This window comes from Terrapene carolina, unplaced genomic scaffold, assembly GCF_002925995.2.
Source record: "Terrapene carolina triunguis isolate 2854851 unplaced genomic scaffold, T_m_triunguis-2.0 Scaffold189, whole genome shotgun sequence".
Lineage (NCBI taxonomy): Eukaryota > Metazoa > Chordata > Testudines > Emydidae > Terrapene > Terrapene triunguis.
In genome coordinates this window covers 8,412,111-8,427,362 of record NW_020664540.1, presented here as the reverse complement: position 1 = coordinate 8,427,362, position 15,252 = coordinate 8,412,111, and the positions used below count along the sequence as shown (strand labels likewise).

The 15,252-nt window shown below is 43.4% G+C and overlaps 2 protein-coding genes across 2 annotated transcripts in view; one reads left to right on the top strand and one right to left on the bottom strand.

The window, feature by feature from the left end:
• Positions 1–2,987: 2,987 nt before the first annotated feature.
• On the bottom strand, positions 2,988–13,052 carry SIX4 (SIX homeobox 4). Its single transcript, XM_026654209.2, has 3 exons — positions 12,058–13,052; positions 8,952–9,646; positions 2,988–6,326 (listed from the first exon to the last, which is right to left on the bottom strand). The coding sequence occupies exons 1-3, from the start codon at positions 12,900–12,902 to the stop codon at positions 5,530–5,532; spliced, it is 2,337 nt and encodes a 778-aa protein (XP_026509994.1). The 5' UTR covers positions 12,903–13,052; the 3' UTR covers positions 2,988–5,529.
• Positions 13,053–14,911: 1,859 nt separating this feature from the next.
• Positions 14,912–15,252, top strand: part of MNAT1 (MNAT1 component of CDK activating kinase) — a 183,873-nt gene continuing 183,532 nt past the window's right edge. Inside the window, exon 1 of the mRNA XM_026654211.1 lies at positions 14,912–15,023. Within this exon, the coding sequence (XP_026509996.1) occupies positions 14,935–15,023 (89 nt within the window). The 5' untranslated portion in view covers positions 14,912–14,934. The remainder of the gene's footprint in view (positions 15,024–15,252) is intronic.

The following is a 15,252-nucleotide window of genomic DNA, read 5'->3' as shown; positions in this document are numbered from 1 at the left end:
AAAAATAAGTTCACATCATCTCAGAATACAAATAAAACACTTAACTGTCCAGGCACAAACCCCTATTACAGTACAACAAACATATATACCTTAGATCTCTTTGGTTGGGTTATAAGAACAAAAATGTTTGATGATAGGCTTTGTGTACTATCACCTAATGGTGCAGTAAAGACTTCTGGTTATTCTCTACTCTAATGCATACATTCTGTAAAGATTTCATCTTTGTTGTAAGGCACAATAAACCGATATTGATTACAGAAATAACTGGTTAGTTCTGGACAAACAGTACATGCAGCAAAAGAATGAATACCCTTTGAATGCGAATCCTGAAAGCCAAAAGATTCACATGCTCCTTGAGTGTAGAAATGTTAGAAGGTAGTTTTAAATTATATGAAATGTACAAGTTAGATATAAAATATCTTCAAGATAGGATTTCTAAGAGATATAGGAAGACTTCGGGTCTCCTCTCTTGTAAAATTTCACTATTTTGTTTCCAGAGTTTCAAAATTATTAATATTTTAATGACTTAAGATATTTCTTGATCATGAAGACTCTATGACACATGCCTATTGGAGTTCCATACACTTGTTTCATATGAAGCAGAAGGGATACATCTTGTACTTTTGTCATGAAAGGTGCACAGGCACTGGAAATCTATGCACAGGGACTTTTCCAAGCATTCCATGCAAATTTGGGCCAAATTCTGCCCTCTGTAATGTCTCTGCTATCAATAGGGTTTTATAAGGCTTGAGGACAGAACCTAGCCCTTACTGCCTCCCCATGGATTTGGGCGTATTCCTAATGTTCACTGCAAAATTTAAGCTTTCATTTAAAAAAAATGGTTCTAGCCCTTCTGATTGGGAAAACAATTTTCTTAATAAGCTTTCGTGGGTGAATACCCACTTCGTCAGATGAATGTAGTATTCACCCATGAAAGCTTATGCTCCAATACGTCTGTTAGTCTATAAGGTGCCACAGGACTCTGTCGCTTTTTACAGATCCAGACTAACAAGGCTACCCCTCTGATAATTTTCTTAATGTGAATCAATGGAATTCTGTCTTCCTTAGTTCACAGACATGGTGAAACAATAACTCTAAGAAGTATAAACTGCCCCATTAATTTCAATAGGGTGTTAACTTGGAAATCTAATTACAACACTCTGAATAGATCAACCTTGTTAGTTATTTCACTGCTGCCACTTTATATTGGGCCAAATTCATACCTGGTATAACTCCAATGAGACGAACGGGCCACAGACTGAGCTGGTGTACACTGACACAGCGCCATTGACTTCAGTGGAGTTCTGCTGATTTACAGCAGCTGAGGATGTGGCCTAACTGTGTCCATGAACATGCTTATTCAATGTGGTTGGATTCAGTTGAAAGGACACTTCACAGGAATAAGATTGCAAGATTTAACGAGGCAACTGACTAGATGCTCTGCTACACGGATGAGCCTTCTGGTTCTCAGCAACATCAGGGTGAAATCAAGAAAAATACTAAATTCGTTCAAAAACTTTACAACATTTTGAGGGAATTTGCTTAATCAGCTTTCAGCAGATTTCCCAAACATTTCTATAAAATCCGGGTCAAAGATTTAGCAGAATTTGGCAACATTTCCCATACAATTTCCAGTGGACTTAGCTTTAGGTAACTGTGCATTTTATACCTGTAGATGGCCATGGTGTGATGCCAAGCTGCCTTTCACTTTGCAAGTCAAAAAGTATAGCATACATACGTCATATGTAAAGTTTAAATGATTCTTTATACCCATCCACATTAAATAGAAGAGGGGAAAAGAAGGGTATGTTAGGCTTGAGCGAAATATAAACACGTCTTCCATTTAAACAAGAGAACATCATAGTAAAGACTAACGCGGAGATTTTCAAAGCTGCTTAGGGGACTTTGCCTATATACAGCCGTTGAAGGTCTGGCCCTAAATATTGTAAAGGGCACTGTGTAAAGAAAGCAGGTTGTCTGCTTGTCTGGGCAGATATGCAAGGATCACATTATAATAAATTGACCCTTATTTTACTGTAGGAGTAAAAATACTATTTAAATAGCCACTATAAAAACACTGAACTGGGCAATGACACTTTGTATTGTGCATATGTACCCGCAGAAAACGTGAGGTTATAATTGGATCATATGGAGGGAATGACACTTATTTTTGATGGGGAGAGGAGAAAAGAGAACATAAATTACTTGCTTTCTGGAAGACTAGAATAGACTTATCTGACTCTGTCCTGATCCATTGCTTTATGTACATTTTTGCATCCCCTGCCGTCCCTACATTGTGTAGAACAGGCAATACTCTTGTTAAAAGTACCAGACATTCTGAGATATGCACCACTGTTATGACAAATACCATTTTCATGTCAACCACACGGCATAGCCAAGTAATTCAGAGCCTCAGTAACATAATTAATACAAACAGAAAAGTTACCAGCAGCATGTGTGCTGGCAGAACAGCATAGCAATTCTATTATAATATCTGATTGTTTTAACAGCTGAGAAAGTTATTTGAAATATTCGCTAACTTCCCCCTAAAGACGGTTAGAGCTTTGCAGAACAAAACAGGAGGCTCAGAACACTTCTAGAGCCACATACAGCTTTCAATCCATGCATACAATTTCCATTCATGTAATAATAATACACAATAACATATGGTGTTTCTACTCTTCAAACAATAACAAATTAATTCTCGCAAAATTCTTGCAAAGTGGATAATTATTATTATCCTCATTTATGGATGGAGAAACTGAGGCAGAGGGATTACATGACTTGTCCCAGGCCATAGAAGGTGTATGCGAGGTGCTCAGATACTACAGAGAGAAACAGTGTCAGAGCAAGGACTGGAACTCTAAGGCCTTGGCTACACTTGCGGATTCACAGCGCTGCCGCGGCAGGCGCTGATTACACTGGCGCTTTACAGCGCTGCACTCGGTGCGCTCAGGGGGGGGTGTTTTTTCACACCCCTGAGCGCAGCAAGTGCAGCGCTGTGAATTGCCAGTGTAGCCAAGGCCTAAGTCCCTGACTTCCCATCCTGCGCTCTAACCACACCTCATGTCAGTGGGAGGCATGCATGCAGACTCAGGGCAGTTGATGGCTCCAAGTTTTGTTTTTAATAATAATAAACGTTTTAAATGGCTTGCTTTTAACAACATTGATGCAAGTCAGGGAGGTAGCCAAATGGCTAGTTGTTTTCTTTTCTCCATATACTTTGGAAAGCCTCAATGACCTCTTTTTACAAAACATATACTTCCTTCCTGCCCCTTCCCCCAAACTTGGGCTGCAGTGTTGAATGGAACAATTCTCTGCAGCTCAGCTTAGAGGTTCCATGCTGTTACTTACAAAAATAAATTGTATGCAATATAGTGCAAAACAACAGTGAGGCTATCATAGTGTCACACAGCACATGGAAAAAGCCATTTCTTTAAAAAATTTAGATAGGACCAGTTAGCTATCAAGACAGGATGAGACAGGGATACTCCTGGACAGAACTGACATTATCTCTATTTGCTTTCCTTTAAATTGTTTTTGTCTTTTTTACAAAAGATGTTCTACATCAGTTCATTTCAGGCCTGACTGAAAGTCCTTTGAAGACTCTGAAAGCATTTCTGCTGATTTCAATGGGCTTTGGACCAGCCCTTTTAGGAGGATTAATTCATGCTTTAATTACCGTTTATATTCACATTAGAGTTAAAAAAAAAAAAGAATAAACAGCGAGTAGTTCTTCATAGATCTGCATTATTATTATTAAAGCTTAAGGTTGTGCTTTTTCAGGTTAAAAAAAAATCCTATAGACAAATGGTGAAATCTGCTCCATCCACATGGAGCCTGAGTGTTGTGGGTGGAGTGCAGAGGGCTATGGAGCTGAAATCTTTCCCGAACTCTGAGCCAGCAAATACTGCCGCTGCACAGCTCCCTCAAACCATTAGGGGTTCCTGTTGCAGCCTGTGGCCCCATTGAAGAAAGCATCCCTTTGTTTAGGAAGGGCACATAAATACATGTTTACGGGCGTTCCTGAATCAGGGCCTCTGTGATGGAACAGCAGCTACACACCGGTTGCATGGGGTTTCGGAGCCAGTGGAACCTTGCAAATATAGAACCCCCTTCCCTAGCCTAGCCCATCATAGCTATCCATACTGGCCTACGTGAGGCTTTTCTTTATGGTTGCTCTGCCCACTGTACCTCTGTGGACCCTCCTCTGCAGGGTGTAAATGGTGCAGAGGGCCAAACTCTGGCCCTACACCCAACTGACGAATTTCACCCAAAATGACCCAGAGACCAACTTGTCTAACTCAGGAAAGTAGACACATTGACGTCAATGGAGCTACTCACAAGAGTAAGGCCGGCAGAATCTGGCCCTGAGGATGGATAATTGCACACAAGTGTTTTCATTCCTCTTGCCACTGTGCTTTAGTAACAAGGATATAAGGCCACTAGGAAGAAAGGCACGTGGAATTTTGTAAAAATACATAAAACTTTTAACTAATTTGAAAATTACTAAGTAAACAAAACGTAACAAAAAACAAAAACCCAAACACAAAGATGGGAGGGAAAAATGTCCCAGTCTTGCAATACTGGGAGTTCATTTTTTAGCTTCAGTGTGATTAACATTGTTCTTTTACAGTCTATTGATAAAACTCATCCCTTGAAAATCCTACAAAAAAGTAAAACCTTGTTGAAAATAACTGTTTACTTCCTGTTCAAACGATAAAAATAAATTAAACAGTCAGAAAACATTTCAATGCACTGTATCTAAAGTGAAAGAGACCAACATAAACCATAAATAAAATCCATTGTACTAATAAAAAAGTCTCCTTTATAATAACTGGAATAATATTTACATTCATACTGGAGTGAAAGCTTTAGAGTTGCATAATTAGAGTTTCAAATCCCCCTCCCCCCTTGCTGAACTGGCAAAATGCTAGTCATAACATTTAGAAATCTGCAAAAGTTCGAAGCAAGATTTTTGGGATGAACAGAAGTCTGCTGGAAAAAACAGCGACAATATTATTTGCAATTGTGTTTAGTTCCTTAACCTCAAACACCATGAAAGTAGCTTGTGAGGTATCGTCTATTTTCTTAAAATCTGTTCAATGCCCACGGACTAGAAGTAAACAACAAAGAATGCATTGTTTCTATCTTTTTATAAAGATATTTCATTTTCCTAGTTAATATTAGGAGTGTATACTTATTTATGAAATTATGTTGTGGCATGAAGATTCTAGTTAAACTATTAGGGTTATATTAGTAAACCAGAGCAACGCACATCTGCTTGGTTGTTTAGCTCGTATTTCCTCTAACCTGCCTCCCTTAGTCTGGTTAAAAGAGCATATTGCATGCAAACAAAATGTGGCAACCTAATTCCATTATTGTAGATTCCCATGTACTTTAATGCAGATTATTCAAATGTTCTTCTGTTTTGAACTGTATTAGTATTTTCTTTAAATGAGAAAAAACGTGGTGCTTTTTAGGGCCTCATGAGGAGACTTATCTACTGAAACCAAAAGCAAGAAAAAGTTAAAAATCTTGCATATCTTCATCCATCTGAACTGTCTGGAGTTTGGCAAGCTCTTTTTTGTCCGTTTCCAGTTCTTCACAGACCGTGTCGACCATATTACTCATAACATATTTGGATTTTGTGTCCAGCATCATTAAGTTGCTGGTTGACTTACTCTCAGAATTGGATAAGAAATTCTCCTTGACATCGGGTGCTGACTGCAGAACTAACCTGTGCTCTCTGACAAAATCCGGATGAACTTGTGCAGATGGATGACTGACATGGTCTCCAGTTGTTGAAACTATTTCCCGGAGTGCAGGCTGTGCTGTAGAAATTGACATGAGATCTTGACTGGTAATGAGGGAACAGTTCTGAAGAGTTGCATAGTTAGTGTTGCTGATTGAGATCACAGTAGATGTATTTGTTACAGATGCTGACATAGACTGACTCTCTGAGATACCAGAGTTCAGTTCTGTAGCATTTAAAAGAGAAGGCGGAGCTAGGGAAAAATTATGTGAGGGAGTTACATTTACTAAGGAGGAAGCCATGGATTGGAGGCCTCCACCAGCTACATTTTCAGAAGATACGTTTACATTTAGTTGTGTATTCTGACTGACGGGCATTAACTGAGAAAACACAAGGCTTCTTTCCAATCCTTCTTGTTTAACAGATCCTATTGCCTGACCTGAATTGGGAACTGTATACACCACAGCACTAGGAGCAAGAGGGCTAAAGAAAACCTTTCCTTGCTGCGCTGTTGAAGAATCACTTGTAAAAGTCCCCCCATCTGATGTACTTGGATTTATTGAAATGTTACCTAGGAAAAAACAGAAAGTATAGATTATAGTTGATGGGAAGCTGTGTAATGAAGCAAGTTATTCTAGTATATGCTTTGGTCGCCTCAGTTTTAGGAATTTTAAGCTAGAACTACGGCAACGTAGAAGCAATATTATTTGGAGTATTTTAGAGAACATTAGGTATGAATGAATGAAAGCCCTTGACTATACAAATTACTTCTGAACTGAGAAAAAAGTTTCTGGTACGTTAACACCTTTCAAGCTCTCATTGAGTGGCCAAATAGTCCATACCCGTGTGATTAAAATGAACACGATTTGGCCTTCCTTAGTAGCTACCACTAGATTTCCATCAAAGAACAGAAACATAAAAAGCTTGTAAGTAAAGACAGTTCAATGACAGACTAAAATTACACATGGAAAATTATAAAAAAACCTCATGAAATAAGTGACTACTTAGCTAAAAGCTAGGAGTGTAACTCTGCAGAGACATGTTCAAAATAATACCTTTCACCAGGCTTTCTATATGCCAATTTAGTATTCAAAAGTGTCTTATTTTGTCTATCAACACTAATCCTTTGAACACATTTCTAAGAGTGCAGTCCTGCCACTTTTACTCATGTTGGATAGTACATTACTCAAGCTGGGTTCTCCCATTAAAATCCATGGGACTACTTGTGAGAGTTAGGAGCTACTAAATGTGCAGAATTGGACCCAAAGTTGGTTATACAGCGAGCCCAGTAAAAGTCATTATTATAACGTGTCTCTATGTACAAGATAAATTGGCTCTCAGAGCTGTTTCCACCTTTTGACATCTATAATTCTCCACCTCTTTCAGGAAGCTATTAGAATGATACTTGTAAGGGGCTGTAATTGGTTTTGGAGATACTTGTTTTATAACATGTACAGGGCATAGCTCACTTAGGGAGTGTTTAAAATGGGGACTGTTTACCTCCCCCTTAGTTTTCATTAGCCAATATTTTCAAGAAGCCCCTAGAGAATTTTTTTGGTTACCATAAATATTTCTACCTAATGAATACACTAGAAAAATGAAGGAAGAAAACGGAAAGTTATGTAGGAATAAGATACAAATAAATTATAGCAGCTTGCTTAAGACAGCACGGAATGTATTTCACTATGAATACAAAACCAGTTACCCACCAGTCTCACAATTTAAAAACAGCTAAACAGTAAACGTGGAGGTTTCTGATTTTTCTCTACCCTGGAATCCCCACTAGGGATTGATCACACTCTGCCTAGTCAGGTGTCCTCTCGCTAATGTGGGGAAATGCTGACTGCTTCAGATAAAGGTTTACACCACTTCTTAAGGCTGTCCAACACTATTTCAGGGAGAGAAATTTCTTCCTCACCTTTTGCTGGCTGTCAGCCTATGCCTTGGAGCATGTACATTAACAGCCCTTGTAATTTCAGATGTTATTCAAATAAAATATCTAATCTTTTTTATCTCACTAAGCTATTTGTCCAATAACTTCCAATGACAGTGAGTTGCATAGTTCAGAATAATATATATATTATATATTATATATATTATTCTGAACTATGCAACTCACTGTCATTGGAAGTTATTGGACAAATAGCTTAGTGAGATAAAAAAGTATATATATATACTGTGCTGATTTATAATTTCCACTGAGTGTCCACCCTTCGTTAAATTCCTCTTTACTGGAAAAATAATTAACTCCTTACCGCATGCACCTCAAACAAGCTAAAACACAGTACAATTTGATTGTTGTTATATTATTCATGGTCCTTGCTATTACACAGAAATTCATATTTGGTTTAAACATTTTCCTAACAGCAAAATGCTGAAGATTAATAAATTATAGGATAGTTCAGCTTTGCCTTTACTTTATAATTCACCCACATCAAAACAATGATCCAGAACCAAATTTGATTTGCACAGATTTTTTCCCTTACTATCCAGAAAAATCAACCCCTAATGTTAAGGCAACCTCTAAAATAATCTTTTGGGAGGAGTTCATATAGTTGGTATGTTAATCCACAGTAACATACATTTCCCTAGGGCTAAGGGTTACCTTTACCCAAAACATCTTAACATTTGATATCTACAAGGAATCACATATTTCTATGATTTCTCTTTAGATTAGTTGTTCTTAATTATAGGATGGACAGATTACAAGCACAACTGATCAGTCTTGTTGTGCCTGTATATGTAGTGGCTTTAACTTACTTTTACAAAATGATTTGGTTAAAAAACAGTACATACTTTCTCACTAGCTGCTGGGCTAGTTCTCATTTTAAGACAGTATTAATCAATCATCTTTTCTTTTTTTACTTATCGATTTAACACATTTCTGGAATTGTGAAGATTAATACGGAAGGATTCCTAGAATGGTATTTTAAAAAAGACAGTAAAATACCAGACCTTCCTTTGTGCTGCATTAGAAAAAAAAAGTCCAGACCCCACATAACTTGATCTTTGCGAATCGAGGAAACTGATTGTTACAGGGAGATGTTGTAATGTATGATTTCATGTACTGCACATTGCAGCTGCCAGGACGCTGTAACCATACACCACTGCACAAATATTACACACTATTAAAGATGAAATGTATTCCATTTTTTCCCCTCAAAAAAGTCTTTACTTTAGCAAACAAAACTTTTACCTTGTGAAGCTGCCACAGAAACAGGAGGCAGCTGCAGAGGAGAAAACCCGATGCTTCCATTAAGCAACTGGCCATTTGTTCCTGAATTAGGGATCTGGACAATGCCATACTGGTTTATTTGGACAGGAGCAGTAAAAGTAACTACAGACCCTCCATCTTGAGAAGCAACCGTTTGTATGCTTTCCCTTTTCACCTCACTGCTTGGTATTAACCCTGGAAATGAGACAGGTACATTACTGGGATTGTATGGTGTTGGTGCTGCTGCAGAGTTAGACACAGAAGCCTGGAGGATTTTGAAGTCCTTGACATCTTCAGAAGAAGACACCAATATGTCAGTGATTGACACTCCATTGCTCACAGCACTTGAAGTTGTTTTGGGTGGATTTAAAGTTACTGTCTGTGAAGTCCCCATGTTGAGACCATTGAGGATTACTCCATTGGGTCCTTGAAGAAAAGAGCTCCCATTAAGAAAGACAGAAGAAGTACTGGCAGGCACTAGGTTTCCATTCAGCAAAACGCCAGAAGAACTTAAAGATATTTTAGTGTTTCCAAGCTGCTGCATGTACACTGGCTCCATGTGATTGGGAAGGCTTAGATTGGTAGCTCCATCGGACGAGTTGGGGAGTGGATGTGGAGACAAATCCTCCTGCCCCTTACTGGATTCATCTTCTGTGCTAGGGTTGCCATCTGACTCACTATGGGGAAAGATGGAAATATGATATTCCATTACAATGACATTATTCATAGGTTTTAAGTCGAGAAGGGGTCACTATGGCTATCACAGGCCATAGAACAATATCCAGTGATGTTTATTGTTTGCATTTGGTTTTTAAAGCAAGCTTTAAGTCCATCTAAGAGACAGTAAAGGTTTAAAAAAATAAATAAAAGTAAAGCCAATCATGAGTAGTGTGAAACTTTACAGACTGGATTGTAGACCAGTAAGTATATTCTCTCTCTGTGGTCACCTACCCAAAATAATCAAAGGGAACTGCCTCAGGGCCATCTCTTTGCCTGCTAAATTGCCCTATGGAATGATGTGTGCATGTGTGAAATCCAGCAAGCGGAGGAGCAGCCATTTGGTAAGTTATACTATGCCTTGTGGCAGCTGTAAGAGGTAAACCAGGGTCCCAGTGAGCACTGTTAAACCCTGAAAGTATCTACTGTCTCTTGTTAAATAAAGCCAAGCTCACTGGACTCACTGATATTCTAAAGGGGAGACTGGGACCACCCCCAAATACCTCACACCCGGTTGCATTTCTTGAATGTCTAGATCCATCATGAAAACTTCATTCTGTTCCAATTTCTCCTTTCCCAAAAGGGGAAAGTGACCCACTGGTACCTTAATTTACAAAAGAGACAAAGAAAAGATTCCAGACTTCCCAGGGGGCGGGAGGGGGACTCTATTGTGGTTGCATATAGTATGATCACACATCCTGGTATTTGGTTAATTTTTATCTCTGAAGAATGGGATTACCCAGACTGCTACCAGCCTTTAAAAGCAGCACTGCTTTGATTTATTAGTTGAGACCGAACCTATCTAACAGTTTGAGAGAGAGTAACTCGTGGAGGCAGATCCAAAGAGGGCTCCAGCCGAACTCCTCCTCCAGGTGCTTGGAAATGAAAAAGAAGGGTACCTCTTTCCTCTCTCCTTTGTGCAGGGGGCCAATTAATATTGGAAAGGATTTGGTGATCAAAACCTCCATAGAACACACACAGGAGTTTTCACCAATGGAAGATCTCAACAACCTCCCCATAAGCCTTAGGGGTTGGGGAGATGGGGTGTTAAATGTGCTGTGTGCCATCTAAATCCCCCCTTGTCCTCCAACACCCCAGTACACAGGTTCCCTCTGTTTCTGAGCCACCCAGGGCTTGGCTTTTGCTGACTTGTCTGCTCTGGAGTGCATTTTTCTTTCCTAGTTTTTGTTGTTGGTTGCTCTCTCTCTCCACAGCCGTTTGTCCCTTTGATGTGTCCCGGAAAAAAAAAGGGGGGGGGGGGGGGGGGGGGGGGGGGGGCGGGCACGAGGGGGCCCGGGGGGGGGATGCCTTGAGGCCTTTTTCTGCCCACGGCCTTCGGAAAGGAAGGAAGGGGGCTGGAATGTGGCTTGTATGCAGGGAGGTCACCTCCACCTGGCCGGCTCAAGGCGGTGGATTCCCCCTAGCGGCCCCACTCCCAGCCCCTATGTCCCATTAGCCCACAAAGCAGGAACGTGTATGGAGCCAGGGCCGTGCCTGGGTTCCATGCCCCAGAGCCAGGGCAGGGCTTACTGGGCACAGGCATAGAGCTGGGGGAGCCTGTTGTTGCGTCAAAATTGCAGGGACACAGGTAAAGGGTGAAGAACGTGGGAAAAAACAGCTGACTGCGGGGCGCAGAGCCCCCCCCCCCCACCTCCAATATTCTATCGACTAAGCCCCAGCCAGCACCAGGAGACCCCCAGTCGGAGGAGGCCCGTGGGAATCTTCCCATTGACTTCACCCGGCTTTGGATCAGGCCCGGTGGGAGCCAAGCGCCCGTGCTCCCAGCTAGGATCGCAGTGAAACCCGATCCGAACCCGCTCAGAATCAGATTTCAAAACAGAGCAGCGGCCACAAGACGCCCCCGCCCCCACGACTTAAAAAAACTCGGCAAATGATTAACTCTGTCAAATAAAACGCTGCCCCACTCCCGCAAGCATTGCACAGCCCAGCCGGGCGCAGTGTCTGCCCGTGCGGGGTGTGTGTAGGCGGAGGAGAGAGCTGCGATTTTGAGAGGGGGGGGTGTGTTGGGGAGGGGGGGGCACTTAGCAACTTCTCAGCCGCGATCACACGTTGTATGTGAGTTGGGGGAAAGGGGGGGGGCGCAGACCTGCACCGAGTTGGTTGGGTGGAAACTTCCCTGCGCTCGCCCGCTTCCCCCCCCCACACCCGGCCTGGGGTGGGGGCAGTGCAGGGGCTGTGTGGCTCCGGGGAGAAAGTGAAAGTTGGGGGAGGAGGAGGAGACCTGAGCTCCGGTCCGGTGCCCAGTCCGAGGGCCGGCCGGGTGGGGGGTGCGTGCTGAAGGTAAGCGCCATGTTTGCACGGGAAGAAAGAGCCCGGAGCGGGCGGGCGGGCGAGGAAAGTTGGCGCTCACCTTTTGGACTGGGTCTCGGAGGGGTTGCGGTCCCGCTGCCGCCGGTTCTTGAACCAGTTGCTGACCTGGGTGAGGGAGAGCCCGGTGATCTTGGCCAGGTTCCGCTTCTCGGCCGGCGACGGGTACCGGTTCTGCTTGTAGAGCTCCTTCAGCGCGTTGCGGGACCTCTCCTTGAAGCAATACACCGTCTCCTCGCCGTCCCAGATGGTCCGGGGCAGGGGGAACTTCCTCCGCAGCCGGTACTTGTCCACCGCCCCCAGGGGCCTGCCCCGGGCTCGCTCCGCCTCGGAGTAGCGAGCCTTGTACCACAGCTCCTGCAGCAGCGGGTGGTTGGAGGAGTCGAAGCTGTGGCCCTCCAGGATGCTGTAGAGCTCCGGGTAGATGCCCTGGTGGAAAGCCACCAGCGCCCGGGCTTTCATCAGGCTCTCGTTGCCACGTAGCAGATCGCTCTGGGGCAAAGACCACAGGAACCTGGCCAGGCGGTCCAGGTTCCCACCTTGCTGCAGCGCCTCGCAGACACAGGCTACATGGTCCGGGGAGAAAGCCAGGGGGGTCTGGGAGGAGGAGGAGGGAGAGGAGGAGGAGGAGGCGGCGGCGGCAGCATGGTGATTCCTGGCCAGAAGTTCAGTGTGGAGCAGGAGCTGATCCGCACCTCCCTCCTCCCCAGCCGCGGAGCCTGCTTGCTCCATGGGGAAAGGGGCCGCAGCCGGCGGGGGCGGCGGTGCAGGGTGGAGGGCTGCCCTTTCCTGGGGCACCGTGCCTGCTTCGGAGCGGATTTCCATCACATTCTCTTGCTTGATCTCCACCGCGCTCGGGAGCTTGTCTGTGGGGGAGGCAGAAGACATGTTTCCCCCCCTTTCTCTCTCTCTCTCCGCAAAGTCCACTCCTCCTGCTTTCGGCTGGATCTAGCCGATCAGGTTTCCTCCCGGCCACGCAGTAACCATTAAGATAGCTGCTATAGCAAAGTAGTGTAAACGGATCGCTCCTCTCCGCGGCTCCCCCCAACGTGACTCCTCCGCTCGCTGCATACTATATGGCACAAGCAGCCTGCGGGCCCAGCCGAGCCCACTCATTGGCCATTTCACATTTTGGGGGCGGAGGATCCGCGGTTTCTATAGAAACCGTCAATCAAACTCCCTTATTCCCCCCCCCCTTGAAACACCTATACCTGAAGTTAGAAAGGGTTGATGGGGTTTTGTTTCTTCTTTCCTCTTGTGTTTGTTAGTCAGGTTACTTAAAGGACGTTTCAGCACTATAAAGCAGGAAAGTTCATTATTAGCAGCGCAAAGGAAAGCTCAGCACAATGATTATTAAACAGGGGAGGAAGTCACATTTTAAAATGAGTTGGCCACACTAGAAATATAAACCAGAGAACTCCCTGCTCTCCCTGTGTCAGTATATAATGCCTGCATCTGTAACTTTCACTCTATGCATCCGAAGAAGTGAGGTTTTTACTCACGAAAGCTTATGCCCAAATAAATCTGTTAGTCTTTAAGGTGCCACCAGACTCCTTGTTGTTTTTGTAGATACAGACTACCACGGCTACCCCCAGATACTTGAGAACATGTTGTCACTGCAGAATTACAGCATATGCATGTGGAGATGGGATCATTTTATTTATTTATTTATTTATTTATTCCTCCAACCCCCTTTAAAACACAGCAGCTCCTCAAGAAGATTAAACAGTAAAAAACAAAAAAACAAAAAACCCAAAACAAAAATTCCAAGATCAAATGGGATTGTGAAAGATCAAGAAGAATCTGTTGCAAACACTTAAATGAAGATGTTATGTAGCGTCTTATTTTTCAAATGTTAAAGCATATACTATAAATAGCGTGGCATAAATACACAAAACATGAAAGAAATGAAACTATACTCCTAACCTTAAATCACCCAGAGTTGGCAAGTAAAGCAAGATGGACATGATACAGCAAGGCAAATAAAATATCAAAGCCAGACGAGTAATCCCTGATGATGAGCAGCAGAAGCTGATCCAAACATCTGATTATAAGAGCGACTAGGTTCAGTGCATGAGCAAGAAAAAACGTTATCTGCACAGTGTACATTCTTTTCTATTCTCTTTTAAAATGTTGTACTATTATTCATTGATTCTATTATCTGTTGAGAGCATAAAAAGCAAGTTATTTGAATCACTAGAGCCCCACGCTTAAAATCAAGTCATAATGGAGTGTGGTTTATTATTTATGATAAGTACCAAAGAAAACAGAAAAGAGACATCAAATGCAAAATTTTAAAAATAGCCCTTTCCTCCGTTTCAATGGTTTGATCTATCAATTTCCCCACCTCTCTACACTTCAGACAACTAGCAAATCTGGGTGCTTTTGAGGACATGCTGTATATAGCACCTGAAATTCTTTCCTAAAATGCTAAGGGTTGAGTATAACAATCAGTTGAATATTTTTACAGGATAAGACTGAAAAACCCTGGACTTTATAAGGCGGCACCAGGCTTTTGATAGATATTGTTGTACAGTAGGTCTGTCTCTACACTCCTACTGTGATCTTTATTTTCATGCTGTGGTATGTAGTTGCACTCGGATTAAAATGCAGATGCATGACAAAATCTTGTAATTTTTTTTTTTAACATCGGTTCCCTTTTCTCACGAGAAGGGACGGGGAGAGATGTTGTGTATGGCACAAACACGACGCACAACGGACTGCCTTTTTGTCCCCCCCCACCCCTTTCACAAAGCCCATGAGGTTAGCCGCTTCTCTGCTGCTGCAACACGCCTCCTGTGAGCGGAACGGTTGCTCTGCGGAGTTAAAGCCCCGGCCGGGCCCTGTTTGGAGTGACAGTGCTTTGAGCAGGGAGGGGTGGGAAGGAGCTGGTGCCTGGCAGGCGGGGGTGGAGGCGACCATGGATGACCAGGGCTGCCCGCGGTGCAAGACCACCAAGTACCGGAACCCTTCCCTGAAGCTGATGGTGAATGTCTGCGGGCACACGCTGTAAGTGCTGCTGCAGGCGGGCCCTGGGGAGGAGGGGGCCGTGTTGCCATGGGGAACATCGAGCGCAACTCGCCCCTGTCCTGGGAAACCTTCCCCCCGGGGGCCCTGGTGCGTGGGGGGCTCCCACCACGGGGAGAGGCTGTTGTCCGGCTGCTGTTGTGCGGGGGGATTTTCTCACTCCGCCAAAAGCATTCGGGGTGTGGGTGTGAAGCCGCTTGCCCAAGCTGGG